Below are 18,804 nucleotides of genomic sequence, written 5' to 3'. Positions count from 1 at the left end.
GCTTGACTTGATATGGCCAGTTTGATGACATTCAAAGCATGTAATGGGCTTTGAGCTGTCCTTCTTGTACTTGTTGTCGCTGGACTCAGCTTTGTACTTATCAAACTTCTTGTAAGGCTTCTTAGAATATTTGTCATTCTTTCTGAACAACCTTTTCATCTTTCTAGTGAACATAGCCATTTCTTCATCGTCTGTTGAGCTCCCATCAGTGGAGTCAGCTTTCATGACAAGAGACTTTTGCCTCTTGTCTTCAAACTTTTCCTTCACCTCGAAGTTCTTCATTGATATCTCGTGGGTCAGCAGCGAGCCAATGAGTTCATTATACTTATAGGTGGTTAGGTCTTGAGCTTCCTCAACAACAGTTTTCTTTGCTTGCCAACTTTTAGGAAGACTCCTAAGAATCTTCTTGACTTGCTCTTCCTCAGTGAAGATCTTTCCAAGTCTCTTGAGCTCGTTGATTATGTTTGTGAACCTTGTGTTCATGTCAGAGATTCCTTCATCATCATTCATTTCAAACAGCTCGTACAACCTCATGTGCTGGTTGACCTTGGATTCCTTCACCTTGTTGGTTCCTTCATAGCTGACCTCCAGCTTCTTCCAGATCTCCTGCGCTGACTCACAACCTGAAATCTTGTTGTATTCTGCAACATCTAACGCACAGTGAAGCATGTTTATAGCCGAAGCATGATTTTGTAGCTTCTTGAGATCATCTTCTGTCCATCTAGTCTCAGCTTTAACAACCGTTTGACCGTCAATAGTTTCAACAGGAACAAATGGGCCTTGGACCATAGATAGCCATGCAATCATATTTGTTGCCTGAATGAAATTTTTCATTCTATTCTTCCAAAAGGTATAGTTAGACCCGAAGAATAGAGGAGGCCGAGTAATGGACAGGCCCTCAGGTAAAATCTGAGTTGTCTGATTTCCTAGGAGGAACCGAGTGCTGTTCTCAGCCATAGTGGGGATCAGCTCAAGGTAGTTAAACCTTGCACAGTGAGCTTTTAGGCTCTGATACCACTTGTTGGTCCCTTATAACGTGACAAGTTAGTTCCAAGGGGGGGGGATAGGAACTATTTAAAATTTTGTCCATTAAGGCTGACTTCTTTTCTTATGAAAAGGTTTACACAGCGTGACTAAGTAGATTGAAGACACAAGCTTACTCAACTTTGTGACTAAGTCTGTTTCTTTCCTTGAGTCAGGAAATAGCACTTAGAGTCTATTCCTGAACTCAGCTTCTTAGTACACTTAACTCAGCGTAAGCTCGTTACTTAGTCAGTTTTATAGCAAGCAATATGTAAAGGAGTTTAAGGGTTAGAAAGATATTACTCAGCAGACTTATCCTGGTTCGGCCTCTCCACCTACGTCCAGTCCCCAGAACTCGTTCTGAGCTTTTTGAATTCTCTACTGAGCTCTTTAAAGGTAGAGCACGAAACCTTTTACAATAGAAGCTGAGTATACAAGAGTACCTTCCTCTATACCTCTACTCACTCATATATCTACCACTGAGTACTATAACCGAGTACTCAGCCTCTCCTTTCTATTCTTCTAGAAATGATAAAGTGTTTGTCCTAAACAACAATTGCTAAGACACTTTAGATGATTGAAAATCACTCTAGACTTTTACACAATAATATGGAAATTGGTGTAAGGTTTTTGCTTTGCTTTTCTCACAGAACTTCGTGTAGAAATTTGGTCAGCGTTTTGACTAGTTGAAGATCTGCATCGAATGAAGCAAATGAGAGGCCTATTTATAGTGACACTTGAGGCACTGGTCATTTCGAATTTCGAAATAACCGTTGGAGGGAAACGACTTCCTGTCATTGTCACTCAGTACGCGCTCAATGTCGTTGGCCAATGAGATTCCACGACAGTGCTCGGCAGCTTTTCGTCTGTCAAACAGAATGTTTCGATATTTTTGGCAAAGTCTTCCAGACAGCTTCCTGCGCCTTCTGAACTTTACCCAAAGTAGAAATACTTTATCTAGAAGTTGATTCTTGTCTGCCGTTGTCCTGACTGCTTGTCGCTTGACTCAGCAGCTTCCTCTTGAAGCATTTGCTAGAAGGCTTCTCGATCCTTCTTTACGCTGAGTCGTCGTTTTGCTTGAAACGCCTTTGTTTCATCTTCTTGGGCCGTGAGGTCTTGATTAAGTTGACTTGGGCTTGACTTCCACTCATGGGCTTTTAGGCTTTTAAATCTTAATGTCTTATAGATAAATAAACTCAACATTGAACAAACACATTAGTATAAATAAATCAAAGTATTTAAATTTAATGTGTTAGAATATTTTTATCAATTACTTAAATAATTTTGTCAAATCAAAATCATGTGGAAAGGTGTTTCAACAGAAACAAGGCCACGTTGCAAAATGGAAGAAAACATTGCATTGTTAACATAATGTTTATGAGTTTGATGCAATTTCAAGCCTAGTTGGTTAAAAATGAGTTTTTTTTTTTTCATTAACCTAAAATGTGCAACTTCAAACCATATTTAATGGCCAGAACTGCAGATATTGGAGCGAGGTTAAACATAAAATTACACATAAAAAGGTCATTATCATCAATTAATTTGAAACTATTCCAATTAAGAAACGTTAAGTTTAAGATTGCACTGTTTTATGCATGGATGCTAATTACTCTCTCCTAATAACCATATGGCTAAAATTGTACCTTATCACTTGTAATAATAAACTTCATCTAGCCTTCAACTTTAAAAAAAAAAGAATGTATATTAAGGGGCCCAAGTTTATCATCTCGCTTCGGGCCTCTAAAAGGTCAAGAACAACCATGATGGCAACCACTTGGAAAGATTCACTAATTTCCATATGTTTAACATGAATCTCATGGATAATGAGTTGTAATTCTTGCACATGACTTGTATCTTTCTTGGAATCTACCATAGTAAAATTCAAGAATTTTTCAACTAAGAATTTTTTACATGCATCATCTAATTTACACTTATGGTCCAGAGATTCCCAAAGTTCCTTTATTGTTTGATTAACTTGATAAACACTATAAAGTGCATCAGTCAACCTATTTAAAACATAGTTACTATAGAAAGTCATAATGATCCATACCTGAATTGCATTAAAGACAGTAACACCATCTACCTCATCCTCTATGATAACAACATGATAATCTTTTAGTCATTTTTTCAAAATTGAACATAGTTAGATAAGACGTTGTCATATTTTAAAATTAACACCAGTGAAGTTTTCACTCCTTTCAAATGGGTAGCGGAAATTTCCACCGGCATCGGTATGCGTGAAACCTCTAACGTGACCATATTCTTAGAAACAAACTCATCTTCAATTTCAATCATTTTTTCTGAAATTTAAATAAACCAATCAAAACAAAATTGAACAAATAATAAACAAAAACATATCTTATATTACAAAGATGGTCGCAAAACAAATACTTAATGTCCTTAGAGCCCGTTTGTTTTACCTACTATTTGTTGTTTGCTATTACGGTTTGCAGTTTGTTGTTGGAAAAAGCTGCTTTTAAAAAAAAGTAGAGATTCTCTGCTTTTGTAAAAGACTGCTTTTCAGGTGTAAATGACAAACATGAGATAACTAACCAAACACCTAAAACTTTTCTCATTTCAGCCGGTAACCAACCTTCTTCCCTTTATGGTCTAGCTTTGATTTAACTCTGTCATCTAACGTAAAATAAGCCAACTCACTCTTTTCTTTCTCGAAAATCTGGCTAGTCTGAAATCAGCCTATATAGACTATATGAAGCATGACATTCTTCTCTTTGGTGGTGTAATGAAAAAAAGCTATATATAGAGTTATTATGGAAGCTCTTCCTCTCCTCTCCCTCTGGTCCAGCTCAATTTCATCGAGCCTTTCAGTTGAGCTACTTCGTTCCTGACTAGGGACTGCTGAACATGGATCCCGATTTCTACTGAAAGAAGAAGACTTTGCGCTTCTACCTTTGAAGTCCGATTGGAATTTATGCCCTTTGCTATCCACCTAAAACTTTTCCTTTTGAAATGAGAAGGTAATAAAAAAAACAGCCAAACACATCCTGAAATCATTGTGGATTATTATCTCTTCAAAATCTACTTTCTTTTTTGTGCTTTCAAGCATAATATAATATTGATCCGAAAGCTTTATTGACACTGAGCTTTGGAGGTTAGAATACTAATATTTCAATTGCCCTATCCTTAAAAATTCTTCATCTGTGAGTAGAAACGGAAGTAGCGGACTGATCGCTTGAGAAAGAAGAAATTGCTTTGCTTAACACACCCAAGTTCATAGGGTCATGGCAGAAAGAAAGAAGCGCGTCTCTTAGAAGCCCGGAGGAGAACCGGAGGCCCAAGGAAGGGATTTAATAAGCAAGATAGCATTCATCTTATCTTGGGCAAAAAAGGGCTTAGCAACAGAGAAAAGAGAAAGAGACGATGTTAGAATGGCTTGTGCAAGTGAAGCAGAACTAGCTATTTCTTACCCGAACTGACATAGTTACTGTCAAAGGAAGGATCAATAGTAAAGGGAGGGCACGTATGACCATATTAATGCAGCTAAAAGCAAAAGGCATGCATAGCGGCTCGAAGATCCAAGTCAAAACCTGCTGCGTAATGCCAATACCTTCACATTAAAAGTAAGCCTTAGCCCTTGAATCATATGGCTTTCTGGGAAGCTTCATCTCAAAAGCATGAGACTAGGTTTACACTGCCTAATAACCGATCTTACGCATTAACAGCCCTGTCTTGCCGTACGGCACAGAGGTCAGGCTTAGTAACTAGTGTCTAGCGACACTTTAAAGTGTAGTTTTAGCTGGATCGGGAGCCCTGAAAGGGTGCTAAAAGCAGATTAGCCAGAGATGTAATTTACATCAACAGCAGATTAGCCAGAGAAGAAAAAAGGGCTAGGGAAAAAGGTGAATAAGCCGATAGAAGGCCTAAGCAGGGAAGGAATGCAGCAGAGTTCTAGGAAGAGAGAGCCTGTAAGCTAAGATAAACTGATTATTCACCTAGACATTCTTCTAAGAGAAAAGGGCTAATAGGCCCAGTTTGATGTATAACCAAACTGATTCAATTCGATTTTTTTAGTTAATTTTTTTTACCATTTCAATTCGGTATCGATTTATAGTTTATAATTTTATGTGTATTTCATATTCGGGTTTGGTTCAGTCCAGTTTTGGGAAAATATTAAAAAATCAAATTATATTGAATTAATATTTATATATAAATATATAATACATATTTGATTTTATAATTTTTTGTTGAGATAATAATCTAATATACATATATTTTGAAAGTATTTTAATATTCTTTTTTTTTTGTTGTTGTTGGTAGGGATGGCAACGGGTAGGGTATCCGCGGGTAATGCCATTCCCAAACCCTTACCCTTTTATTTTTAACTATCCATACCCGTCCCATTACCCTAACGGGTATACTTGTTGCATCCCATACCCTTCCCATTTAATTCGCGGGTACCCTTACCCGTTAAGAATCAATAAATATTTAAAAATATTATAAATTTAACAAACTATAAATTTAATAAATCATCAATCTAAAAATTGAATAAATTGAACATTAATTAATAAGAATAAAGTAGCTTAGTGGTATCACTCAATTGTTAAAAAATAAATGGTTGGGGTTTAAATTTCATGTCTTACATCTAAAAAACAATGATATTTATTAATATAATTTTTTTTATGACGGGTAACGGGTACCGGGTACCCTAGGGGGTATTCCCATACCCGTCCCATTACCCTAACGGATAATGATTTTGATCCCATACCCGTCTCATACCCTTTTATACAGGGTACGAGTAGTCCCATTAGGGTCGGGTAGTACCGGGTACCCGCGGGTACACTACCCGTTGCCATCCCTAGTTGTTGGAGAGGTAAATATAATGAGAAAAATTAGTGATTTTTATTTGTTGTCTTTAGTTTTTAACTAAATTTTGTTTGTTCGGTTTAAAATTGAACCGAACAGAATATTTCGGTTCGATTATATTTTGGTTATAAATATTGTCCGGTTCGATGTTAGTGTCAATTATTTTGATAATTTTGATATTCAATTTTCTCGATTTGGTTCGGTTTGGTTTTTGAACCTATCACTTCTACTACAATACTCTTCGTACATATTCACTCATCATTTATTTTTTATTATTAAAATTATTATATATTACTATTATAACTATGCATACGAAGATGCGAGAGGCTTTTTAATAATAAATTATTAACAAAAAAAAAAAGAAACAGAAAGCGGAAAAATGCTCCTCAATAATAGAGAAGAAATAAAGACTATTGGTAATTTACAGAGGAGTTTTTTTTTTTTGAGGAGGAGGAGTTAAGAGGCTTTTTCGAATTGGATTTTACTACAAACTTTTAAAATTTAGTGTTCATATGGTTCCATTTTCATAACTATTTTTTGCCTTTTAATTCAAAACATTAGGAAAAAATATTTAGTAAAATTTTGAAATAGTTGTTTTTAACAGAAAAATCAACTAATATCTATTACATATTAGCAACAATAAACAACAACTAGGGATATAAACGGGACGGGGCGAGGATTGGAGTTCCCATCCCCGTTCCCTGACTAAACGGGGACTTCCCATACCCGCCCCGCGAAACAAACGGGGAGAAAATTTATCCACATCCCCGCGGGTATCCCTGTTTACCCATTTAAATAAGAGAAAAAAAAGAGAATATGATGAACAAATAGATATAGAGTGAAATAGAGGTAAAGCATTTCGATCTACGGGTGTGCATCGGTGTAAAACCGAACCGAACCGAATCCAAAAAACCAAATACTGAAATGATCAAAATAATTAACACCGACACCGAACCGAATAATAGCTAAAACCGAAATGAAACCGAACCGAAATATTCGGTTCGGTGCGGTTTAAACCGAACAAACCGAATTAAATTAAAAAAATAAATAAAACCCCATATTTTCTTATTAAATTTACCATAACCACAAATAAAAAGAATTAAAAAAATCTGTCAGGTAATGAAATAGATATAAGAGGCATAAGGTAGCAAACACAGCAGATTGTGAATGTTTTCCATATGTGTTGACAAATAAACTTAGGGATAGTGACCAATACGCAGTAACAAAAACATTAATTGTCTAAATACTAAAATACACACACCTCTATTTGGATCAGATTAATCATAGGTTCAAGTTTTTCTATGCGTATTTTTTATTTTCTATGATTAATAATATGTTATCGGGGATTAAATGGGTAATCCGTCGGGAATCCCCGCGGGGCACAATACGGGACGGGTTCGGGGATCCCCGCGGGGGCATACCCTTTGCCATCCCCGTCTCGTCCCCGTTAATGGGGCACATATTAGTCCACGTCCCCGTCCCATAATAAAACGGGGCGGAGATTATCCGTCCCCGACGGGGTGGGGCCCCACCGGGGATGGATAATCCCCGCATCATTTACATCCCTAACAACAACAAACATTAAACATAAACGAATGAACCAAACAAGCCCTTAATTTAAGAGCCTAACAAAAGAATCTATTGACAATGTTCTAAGTCTGTCACATATAAGTTTAATCACATTTTTTATTGTCAAAATATTTAAAATGTTTATTGTAGTATTAATATAGATATAAATAACCAATAAAAAAAATATAAAATTGTTTAATTTATTAAAATTTTTATTTAGAAGGTTGGATATGACAACCATATAAATATAAAACCAGTCCATTCAAAATTTACATTAAATGAGAGTAAAATTGATTTTGTTTAATTAACAGTGTTTACATGAACTTTAATAACTATATAATATTTGGTCATTCACTGTTAAATATAGACTTATTAATCGTTTGTTTTCAATTTTCGGAACTGCTTTTTGTTTTTTAAGTCTGAATAAGAGACAAAAAGCATTCAGTAAAAAATTGAAACAACTACTTTTTACAGAAAAATTAATTATTATCTCCTATCTATCAATAACAACAAATAACAAACAACGACAAACGGTAAGAGCATCTCCAACAACCTCTTAAATTGGCTCTTAAGTTAAATTTTGAGGAGAGAGTGTCAAAAATCAACTTCAACAGCCTCTTAGTGACTCCTCAAATCACCAAGAGTCTTCTCATTCTCTCTATTAATAAAGAGTCTCTCTCCACCTCTTAGCCTTTGTTTGGGAGTTTGGAGGTTAATGGAAGTGAGAGTTAAAGGAGGTAATGGAAAGGGAAGGGAAGTGATGGAAAGGAAAGTTAAAAATTAATCTTGTTTGGGAGTTTATATGATGTAAATGAGGTTAAATGTTTAACCTCGTTTGAGAGTTTAAATATGGAGGGGATGGAAGGTTAAATTTACTTTGCAGAGACAAGAAATTTTTAAAAAGTTTACGTTACTCCCATTAACCCCCGATTTGGAGGTTAGAGTTTAGAGGTTAGAGGAAGTAAACATTTAACCCCATTAACCTCCATTTACTCTAAAAAAATAACTCCCAAACAAGGTTAACTTAATACTTAACCTTCCATTACTCTCATTTACTCCCATTAACCTCCTTCCAAACAAAAGGCTTTTTTTTTTTTGGATTTACCAAACAAAGGCTTAGTGCCTCCTTATTTTATTTTTTATTAATACTTTATTATTGGAGAGTCTCCCTCCTTTCACTATTGGTTAATATAACAATACTTAATAGCTTTAATAATAAAATAATAAATAGAGAGTGAATATAAGGAATATTGTTGAAGATGATATATATTAATCCCTCTTAAATCACCAAGAATCAATTATTTATATTATTTTTAGAGAGTTAACTAAGAGTATTTTGGAAATGCTCTAAGGTGCCGTTTGGTAAGATGTAATGATCTTCGTAATGGAATGATCATTACATTGAAGGCTCATTACCATGTTTGGTTGCATGTTACAATTTCATTGTAATGGAATGAGAAAACCTTGAGTTAAATTTTGTTGAAGAAATCTTGTAATCCCTATTACATAGAAAAATGACTTGAAATCTCATTATATTGTCATCTAACCTCTCATTTCTCAAATCTCATCTCTCAATCTCACCTCTCAATCTTGTCAAAAACGCAAAAGGTTGAAAAACATGAAAATTGAAAACGAGAAAAATGAAAAAAAAAACGAAAAACCAAAAAAAATGCGAAAAATGAAAAACCGGAAAAATGAGAAAATAAAAAAACGGTAAAAAATATGAAAAAGCGAAAAACTATATACTAATTTATTGATTTCGGTTAATCTAATTTTGTATTTGATTTTGATTAGATTTTTCACATTTTTTATGTTTTTTGTTAATTTTAATTATGTAAATAAAATTTTATGATTGAATTTAATTAAGAAAATATAAGTATTGTAATGGTTATTATATTACATCGTAATTATCAACCAAACATGGTAATAAAATCACTATTCTATTCCATTCCATTACAACTTTGATTACATTATGACATTGATTACATTATATTGCATTACGGCATACCAAACCGACCCTAAATACGAATATGTGAAACAAACGGGCCCATGGATCAAAACTTATTGATCAAATATTCCATCCTTAAAAAATCGTTCCTCTTTTTAATTATTAATGCTGTTTCTTTCTATTAAAAGGCATTTACGCACTGTGTGAACCAGTGCCGGCCCAGTAGCGAAGATTTGAAAACAAGAAGCGCCGGCCGAACTGTTGAAATTCAGACAAGAATTAACAGACAAGCAGAAAGAATTGGCTATAATTACTACTAGTGTTTTTTTTCCCTAATTTGAAGAAACCCACAAAACCTCAACGTCTATCTCAGGAGTCATATACTATTTATTTAGTATTATTTAGGAAAAAAAAGTCTGTCAAAGCACTCAAATTTTGAAGTTTTGAATTCCAGAGTGGAAGTTATTTTTGCTGCGGAAAGCAATTGTCTTTTCCCTTAACATTGAGGGCTTGTCGTCGTCGAGGAAATTCCGAGTGAGTTTTCTGATTTACTAGTTTATTTGTTCTTATCGTTGTTTGGATTACTACTTTATATAAAATTTCCACCCTCGGGGGTCTCTCCGTCTCCCTCACCGAAATGATTATGATTCTTCGACTACATTATGGATTCCTCTCCTGCTGATAAGAACAAAATTTCTTGCCGATCTCCTCTATCACTTGCTCGAGCGCGTAGCCGTAGATGGCGTCACAGTCGCACCGGCACCGCCGTTATTGTGGTAACGGCACTACTAATTTCCACCACCGCTTGGCTCTCTCTTGTATTTTCCGGCACTACTGCTCGTTGTTGGCACCGCTTTAGGCATTGGGAAAGTAGCTCTCGCTATCTCTCCTCGAAGAAGCGATCTAGTTCCACTATTGCCTTACATCAACATCGTCTATTTGTGCCGCCGCCACATCGATTCTTGTATCCGCACCCCGTAAACCGCAATCGGAGCCTCTCGGAGGATGAGAAACGGAGGGGAAATAAACTGACACTGAAGCATGTCATGTTCGGTATAGCGGGATCCTCGCAGCTTTGGAAACGGCGGAAAGAGTTTGTGAGGCTGTGGTGGCGGCCAAACGACATGAGAGGCCACGTTTGGCTTGAAGAACCAGTGTCTAAAGAGGATTGGGATGAATCCTTGCCCCCAATCATGATTTCTGAGGACACGTCTCGCTTCCGCTATACTAATCCTACTGGTCATCCTTCTGGACTCCGGATCTCCCGCATTATCTCCGAGACTTTTCGCCTGGGATTGCCCGATGTTCGATGGTTTGTACTGGGCGATGATGATACCATTTTCAATGCGGACAATCTTGTTTCTGTTCTTAGTAAGTATGAATCCTCTGAGATGGTCTACATAGGTGCTCCGTCAGAAAGCCACTCTGCTAATACCTATTTCAGTCACTCTATGGCCTATGGTGGTGGCGGAATTGCCATAAGCTATTCACTGGCGGAGGCTATTTCAGGCATTTTAGATGACTGTTTGGAGAGATATCATAAACTTTATGGAAGTGACGATCGGCTTCACGCTTGCATTTCTGAGCTTGGTATTCCTTTATCCAGAGAACAAGGATTCCACCAGGTCCGTCTATTTGTTTCCTCAATTATTTCTTTCTTTATACCTTCTGATGTTAGTAGCATTCCTTCCACTTTCTAGATGATATATCTGACTAGTTCTGCGAGTAAGACAACATAATTTAGGTTGTGCAGCAGTAACTTTAATGATTTTGCATTAGGTTTTATGGATCTGTTTTTTTAAAGAAAATATTGGAAGAATTTTAGAATTATTCCTGGCATTGCAGAATTTTTAAGCCCTGGTTGGTTTCTTCTGGCAGTGGGATATTAGAGGTAGTGCGCATGGTCTTCTATCTTCACACCCTGTTGCTCCTTTCATATCCATTCATCATGTTGAGGCAGTTGACCCTATTTATCCTGGCCTGAGCTTGTTGGATAGTTTGAAACTCTTCACCAGAGCCATGAATGCTGACCCCATGAGCTTTTTGCAGCGATCAATCTGTTATGACCATGAACGCCACCTTTCTTTTTCTGTCTCTCTTGGTTATGTAATTCAAGTGTTTCCAAACATTGAACTCCCCCGTAATCTAGATCGTGCAGAAAAGACCTACACTGCATGGAACAAGATTAGTCAACGGCATGAATTTGATTTGGATACGAGGGATCCTCATAAATCTATTTGTAGAAGACCCGTCCTCTTTTTCTTAAAAGACACAGCAAGACAAGGCAACGCTACACTGGGTTCATATGTGCGAGCCAAAATGAAAGATGATTTGAAAAGAAAAGTTTTTTGTTTTCCACGTTCTCCTCCTCTACCTTATGTGGAGACCATTCAGGTTTTGGGGCATTCTCTGACAGATAAATGGCATCTGGTGAGTTCCTTGCTCAGTTTTCTTTACACAACGTGTTCTACTTTCTGATTCTTCTTACTCGTTTGTGGTGTCACCATTTTCTGATATGTACTTTTTAGTTGAATGCTCTTCTAAATTTGTATGGATTATGGACAGGTGCCACGCCGTCTATGTTGTAAACTGGATCAAACAAGTGATGAACTGCTTACAATATCAGTTGGGCAATGTGGGAAAGGGTCTTCTGGTTCCTTTGTTGATTCTTCTTGAATGTGGGTGGCTTGGTGCTCTCTCAGTTTTCATGCTATTATTATCTTGGAGATGAATATGCACACTTGGAAAAGGGCATTCGCTATCTTCTGCTTTTATTGTTGGGCGCCATTTTTCGACTTCTTGCAGCTGTTGTTTATCAACTAACATCCGGTATTTTGAGGACCATGCTAACAGATTGCTGATATAGAGACCTTTAGTGTACACAGTTCAGTGTAAAATGAGCTTGGGAACCTTCACCATGGATTAAATTCTTTGCCTTCCATTTGTGAAGAAGGTAAATAATTATAAACTGATATCTAAATTTTGAAAATTGCTAACAACTGCGAGAGAATTGTAGTCAGTTCACTTTGAAATGCAAAAATTCATATTCTTTATCTGAGTAACCTTGTTGCATGTTTCTGGTGAAATCTTTCTTCTTCAGACCTTTGTAAAATGTTTCCGAATTAAGGCATAATAATTACTGGAAGATCAGAATTAGGTCCATGAGGGTGTGCTCGGGGCAATGGTAAGCTTGTTGCCATGTGACACTCCCTGGAACGCACATTGTAGGACCCTTGTGTTCTGGATGGGTTTGTGCTTTTTAGGTTAGAAGGTCCTTCAATGCTTCTTAATTATAACCCATGTGGCTTGTGCCTAAAAGAATGGCAGGCAGTCAAAAGAGGTTTCAAGTGTGTTTTGAATGTGCCTTTTCTAATGCTTTAAGTCAATTACTGATAAAGAATAATATAAAGTTAGAGAGGAGGGAAGAACTTTTCTATTATAGGAGTGAGAGATGGAAGGACCACAGCATTTGAGAGCAGTCCTGTTCCAAAAAATGCCATGTTTCTGTTGTGGCATCTGTAACAAGTATATGAATAATGAAAGATAGGACGACCAGAATTCAAACTTAAAATTTATATGAAAATAAAAATATTCAAAATCTAGCTTTCTAAGAAAAGTAAGAGATATCTAGGCATGACAATTTGAAGTATAAAATCACGGACAATTAAATGATAGTCACATTGGTGTTCAACTTTTTCGGGTGGAGGGATAAAGTTATATGGTTGTAGTCTATATAGTGGCGATCAGCCAAGAAAATAATGATTAAATGACCAAAATAAGGAGTTTGAGTCACATGAGCGACACAGTTTGACTTGACTGATTTTTTTGAAATGTTCCACAATGTCAGTGACCAAATATTAAACTTGTCATCCTTGTCATAGAAGATGCTTGAAAATTATTTGATACGACCCAACCCTGTTAGCTATCCATCTCACTAGAACCTTCGTAGTGGAGATTCTTAGTCCTTGCCTTCCTTCCAGGTAAAAGCGAGTAAACAGTGGAGGTACCAATCCAGATTTTTTTTAAAAACACTACTGTATCCTGCAAGAACTTGACTCGATCATCAGAGTGGACTTGGTAAAATCCTTACTCTTGAGTTAATTATGGTTGTCTTTGAGTTAGAGCAAAATTAATTATGCTTAAGAATACAGAATCTGGTCATGACTGATGGTCAACCAATGCTGGAGCTAGAATTTTTGTTTTCTTTCTTTCTGGGGGGCAACCCACATAGCATCCATATTTTTTTTTTCAAGCATATAGACACATAAATACATATGGGAATCAAAACCTAGAGGGAGCCTAGCCACTCACACTCCCCCCTCTATTTGTGTCACAGTAGTCAACCATATATGAAACCAATATAATGTAACTCCATCCATGCTATTCAGCATGTGTAGTCTTTGTGTGTGACTTAGAAAGAATGTTGAATGATCTTCCTGGTTTTAGGGGTCAAGAATAATGGAATAATTGATTAAATTATTGTCAGCAGTTATTGCAGATTGTGCAACAACAGATATTTCGTATGATCTTAATTCGATGTTGATCTGCCATATATTTTGAGTTAGCTACTTGAAAGTGATTATGAGTTGATCATCAGAACATATCATACATCTTTCGTTCCTGTTGGTTGCACACTTAGTTGGTTTGCATATATCTCTATTTATGCCCTTTGACATTTCTAGAATTTATAATCTACTGTCAACACATTCAAATCATTTTAGGCTATCATTGATATGTAATATCTTATATAGATATGTTTTAAATGCGTATCAGAGTGTGTTGTAAATAATGAGAACACTTTATATTGCGTAGGTAGTAAGATGTTGTATACCCTCTTAAGTCCATATCATTTAGTCCACCTCTAACACTATATGCACCTTGTAGCTTAAAATCTGCAGTAATTTTATCTTCCTAGACTGTAGCAATAGCTGAATAATACGGCAAGACTAAAAAAGGGCGGCCCGGTCGCATTACGCGTCCCCGCTGAGCGAGGGTCCGGGGAAGGGTCCCACCACAAGGGTGTACTGGGGGCAAGCCTTCCCCTGCCAATTTATTTGGCAAGAGACCGCTCCTAAGACTCGAACCCGTGACCTCTTGGTCACACGACAACGTCGTTTACCGTTGCGCCACGGCAAGACTAAAGCAAGAAAAACAAAAATGGGAAGAAAAATAATGAACTTTACCATCACTTACACTATTATTTACACCTCAAGTCCTATACACTTATCTTACCTTACTTTAAAAGACTTCAAAACAAACAAAGTGTAAGTTGTCGTTATTCCTGTTACTCTAATCAGGTCTTCATTATACGCCACAAAATAATATATGGACTTAGTGATTTTGGTTGGCATTCACAACTTGTACTGTTCCTTTTCTGTTTTTCCTTTTGGCATGCATTTTATTCGATTCTTGGGTCTAGTTTTACTATTTCTGTTGACGGTTCTATGACGGATATGTTTTTATGAGAGTTCATCCAACACCCTCTAATAAGAGGCAGTTCAAAGTGTCCGTTGAAAATGGTAGTCAATTTCATGTTCGGATTCTCTTTCCGGTGTTAATACATTCTAAGATGTTTTTTTTTTCTTTATTGACACAATTATAAATTCTCTTGAGTAATCTTCTCTTTGTATAAGGAGCCTCTCCTCTTGATCTGCATTCTATGATATATATTTCACAGACCTTTTATGTAGTGACCTTTAGTTTGGGGACTATGCTCTTTCCATACTATTGCATGAATATGATTTTGCCAGCATTTATAGTGCTGTTGGTATAGATTAAGGAAGAACACTAGAACATGAGATGAGATGTGCTATTTATGGTTTGCTTTCATGAATACTAGCTGTGTGCTGTGTAACGCATATATACTATGCTATTTGTAGTAATGTTGACAGAGTTCGTGGAGTTTCTTGCCTAACGTGTGATTAATGATGATTTTTCTGGGTTTTTAGTGATGAACCCCTCAAGAGGATGCTTGCTACTTCATTAGTTGCAATTTGAAGTTATGGGGATCAATGAAAGTTATGTGCATTTTAAAGTATTACCATTGCTTTAAAAGTGAGTACAGTTTGAGTTCAAATGGCCTTGAAAGCTATAATAATGCATTTGATGGCATGAAGTGTTAAAGATTTAGAGCATAATTTGGTCATTTTGATGGAGGATCCAAGCCTTTTTTTTGTTAGGGAGCCCATAGGATCCAAGTCCAAATCAGGAAGTCAAAAGCATTATGAAATTCTCTAGATGTTGGTTTTTGCTTTTGTATCACTTTTTCTTCTCTGTTTTATTTTGACTTCAATCCTCATTTTAGAACTCTTCAGTGTCTTACATAATAATAATAGTAATAATAAGGGTAAACAATTACAATCTAATATACTTTTACTTATGATGCCTAAGTTTTTATTTTAATTAATTCTTTAGTTACTCCATTTGTTTTGTATATTAAAATATAAAATTGCTTCTTCTAGTTATATAAAAACAATAATAAAAAAAAGGCCAATTTAAATCTCTATTCATCCACCGCCACCTCAGCAACCTCAAAAAAATCTTGTCAACGGAAACAATGGGACATCAAAAAGGGATCAAGTGAGAACCTCCTCATACGTCGCTTTGAGTATGAAAATCAATAAAAATTAATAAAAAATTGCTACTGTTATTGATATGGTTCGAACCTTAGACCTTTCATTTACACTCTCCACCACTTACCAATAAACCAATTGTTTTCCTTGTATATCATGTCGCGCGCTGCTTAATATACCACTACTTTTGTAACTTCTATTGTTTAATATTTGACGCATGCACTTATTAATATCGATTAAATATGCATAATACTGAATTATTAATAGAAAAAAAATTCAAGAACATGCTCCAATTTCTTATTTATTTAATTCCTTTATATTTTTGTAATTTATGTTATATAAGAAAATTTATTTTTTAAAACATATGTTAGAACATATATTTTAACTTTTAAGTTTAGAACGTACGACATATTTTTTAGAACATACGTTATGTTTTTTTAGAACATGTGTTATGTTTTTTCGAACATGAGTTATAAATTATATTTTTGGAACAAATGAAAAAACGATCCAGATATCTACTGATTTTTTAGAATATTATACTTACTTTTTGGAACACAAACTATAAACTTTAGAATATACGTTATGTTTTTTAGAACATACGTTATGTTATTTTGAATATGAGTTATAAATTATATTATAGAACAAATGCAAAAATGGTCCATATATTTATTGATTTTTTTAAAACATTATACTTAATTTTTAGAACACAAATTATAAAGTTTGGAACATATGTAACAATATTTAGAACATCGTCCTTAACATTTTAAAACATAAATTACAAAAATATAGAGGAATTAAAAAAATAAGAAATTAGAGCACGTTCTTGGATTTTTTCTATAAATAATTCATTATTATGCACATTTCTTTTTTTTCTATTAATAATTCATTATTATGCACATTTAATCGATATTAATAAGTTTATGCGTCAAATATTAAACAATAGAAGCTACAAAGACAGTGGTATATCAAGCAGCGCGCGACATAATATACAAGTAAAGCAATTAGCTTAGTGGTAAGAAATGTGAAGTGTAAATGAAGGATCCAAGGTTCAAACCCTATCATAGTGGTGTTTTTTTTAATTTTTATACTCAAAACGACGTAGTTTTGAGTGTTCTCATCATAAGGAAGTGTCATCACCTAAAAAAGGTTTTGATGTATAGAATAGGGTGTAAAGATGGGTTTATGCCATAATTTTTTTTTTTTCAATCTTTTAGTTTTCAAATTTAATCAAAATGGTTTAAATGGAATTTTTATAGTATCTACACTGAAGTTCCTATAATTATGTATGTTAATTGTAAAAAAATTCTATTATTTATTCTCATAAATTTCTATTATCATTTCTCGTTATTCCTTTATATAATATTTTAAACTAACATTATAAAATTTTGATAATTTTTCTAAAAAATTATGTCTTTATTCATTTCATCCATAAAAGTTTACTAGAAACAAAAAAAAAAAAAAATGAAAAATCACTTATGCAATATTTTATGAATAAGTTCCTTTTTTTTTGGCCCTGAAAGAGAAATTCATTAACGAGCCTTAAGTGGAAAAAAAATGCCAATAATATCAATTAGAAAACTAGGCAAATAATCAAAGAACACAAGATTATTAGCAAAACGAGACTCTTTATGTAAAGTATAAGCCACCACATTTCTTGTGATCGAGTGAAAGTGACGAGCACGAATGAGAGAACGACACCGAGCTATCAAGTCACCAAACTCCATAGCATTAGATAAAGAGGAATGAATATCATCAACTACTAGTTTGGCGTCGGATTCGAACATAACCTGTTGATACCCCCTTCGATGCACCCCAAGAAATGGCTCCCAATAATAAATAAAGCTTTCCAAGAGCATCCTAAAAAAGCGGAACATCCAAATAATTAAACGGAAGCTTGGCCTGATGAATACTCATCAAACTATGAATTTGCCCTCCATAGTGTAATCGAAACACTTAAATAAACTGTAGATTTGTCCCAATGCACCATCAGACCTGACAAAGAACCATATTTATTGAAATCATCAATAATTAAGCGTATATTCCCAGTAGAAGTAGCGCAATATCGCCTTCCTAGAGTAAATGAGAGGGGAAAAAAGTACCATAAGGATAGGCCATCGGTTTCATAGCCCCATGATCAAGGTTCAAACCCTATCATAGTGGCGTTTTTTTTAATTTTTATACTCAAAACGACGTAGTTTTGAGTGTTCTCACCATAATGAAGTGTCATCACCTAAAAAAGGTTTTGATGTATAGAATAGGGTGTAAAGATGGGTTTATGCCATAATTTTTTTTTTTTCAATCTTTTAGTTTTCAAATTTAATCAAAATGGTTTAAATGGAATTTTTATAGTATCTACACTGAAGTTCCTATAATTATGTATGTTAATTGTAAAAAAATTCTATTATTTATTCTCATAAATTTCTATTATCATTTCTCGTTATTCCTTTATATAATATTTTAAACTAACATCAAATAGTATTATAAAATTTTGATAATTTTTCTAAAAAATTATGTCTTTATTCATTTCATCCATAAAAGTTTACTAGAAACAAAAAAAAAATGAAAAATCACTTATGCAATATTTTATGAATAAGTTCCTTTTTTTTGGCCCTGAAAGAGAAATTCATTAACGAGCCTTAAGTGGAAAAAAAATGCCAATAATATCAATTAGAAAACTAGGCAAATAATCAAAGAACATAAGATTATTAGCAAAACGAGACTCTCTATGTAAAGTATAAGCCACCACATTTCTTGTGATCGAGTGAAAGTGACGAGCACGAATGAGAGAACGACACCGAGCTATCAAGTCACCAAACTCCATAGCATTAGATAAAGAGGAATGAATATCATCAACTACTAGTTTGACGT

The 18,804-nt window shown here is 34.9% G+C and overlaps 1 protein-coding gene across 4 annotated transcripts; it reads left to right on the top strand.

Annotated features, from left to right (window-relative positions):
• The first annotated feature begins 9,549 nt into the window (after nt 1-9,549).
• Nucleotides 9,550-15,694, top strand: LOC136210878 (uncharacterized). 4 transcript variants are annotated; one of them, XR_010678245.1, is made up of 5 exons: nt 9,550-10,989; nt 11,243-11,794; nt 11,930-12,317; nt 13,345-13,441; nt 15,313-15,694. XR_010678245.1 is itself a non-coding variant. In XM_066002306.1 (3 exons), the coding sequence occupies exons 1-3, from the start codon at nt 10,027-10,029 to the stop codon at nt 12,038-12,040; spliced, it is 1,626 nt and encodes a 541-aa protein (XP_065858378.1). In that variant the 5' UTR covers nt 9,550-10,026; the 3' UTR covers nt 12,041-12,426. The 4 variants fall into 4 exon arrangements, 1 of the variants encoding a protein (XP_065858378.1); XR_010678243.1 differs by lacking the exon at nt 13,345-13,441 and having other exon boundaries at nt 15,313-15,693; XR_010678244.1 differs by lacking the exon at nt 15,313-15,694 and having other exon boundaries at nt 13,345-15,305.
• Nucleotides 15,695-18,804: the final 3,110 nt, after the last annotated feature.

The sequence above is a fragment of the Euphorbia lathyris genome, chromosome 1 (assembly GCF_963576675.1).
Source record: "Euphorbia lathyris chromosome 1, ddEupLath1.1, whole genome shotgun sequence".
Lineage (NCBI taxonomy): Eukaryota > Viridiplantae > Streptophyta > Magnoliopsida > Malpighiales > Euphorbiaceae > Euphorbia > Euphorbia lathyris.
This window is presented reverse-complemented; position numbering and strand designations above follow the sequence as displayed.

Excerpts from the sequence above, each read along its gene's own strand:
- LOC136210878 (XM_066002306.1), top strand. The coding sequence starts at position 10,027 with ATGGATTCCTCTCCTGCTGATAAGAACAAAATTTCTTGCCGATCTCCT. Across the intron at positions 10,990-11,242 it reads GAGAACAAGGATTCCACCAG|TGGGATATTAGAGGTAGTGC; the intron begins GTCCGTCTATTT and ends TTCTTCTGGCAG. Across the intron at positions 11,795-11,929 it reads TGACAGATAAATGGCATCTG|GTGCCACGCCGTCTATGTTG; the intron begins GTGAGTTCCTTG and ends GATTATGGACAG.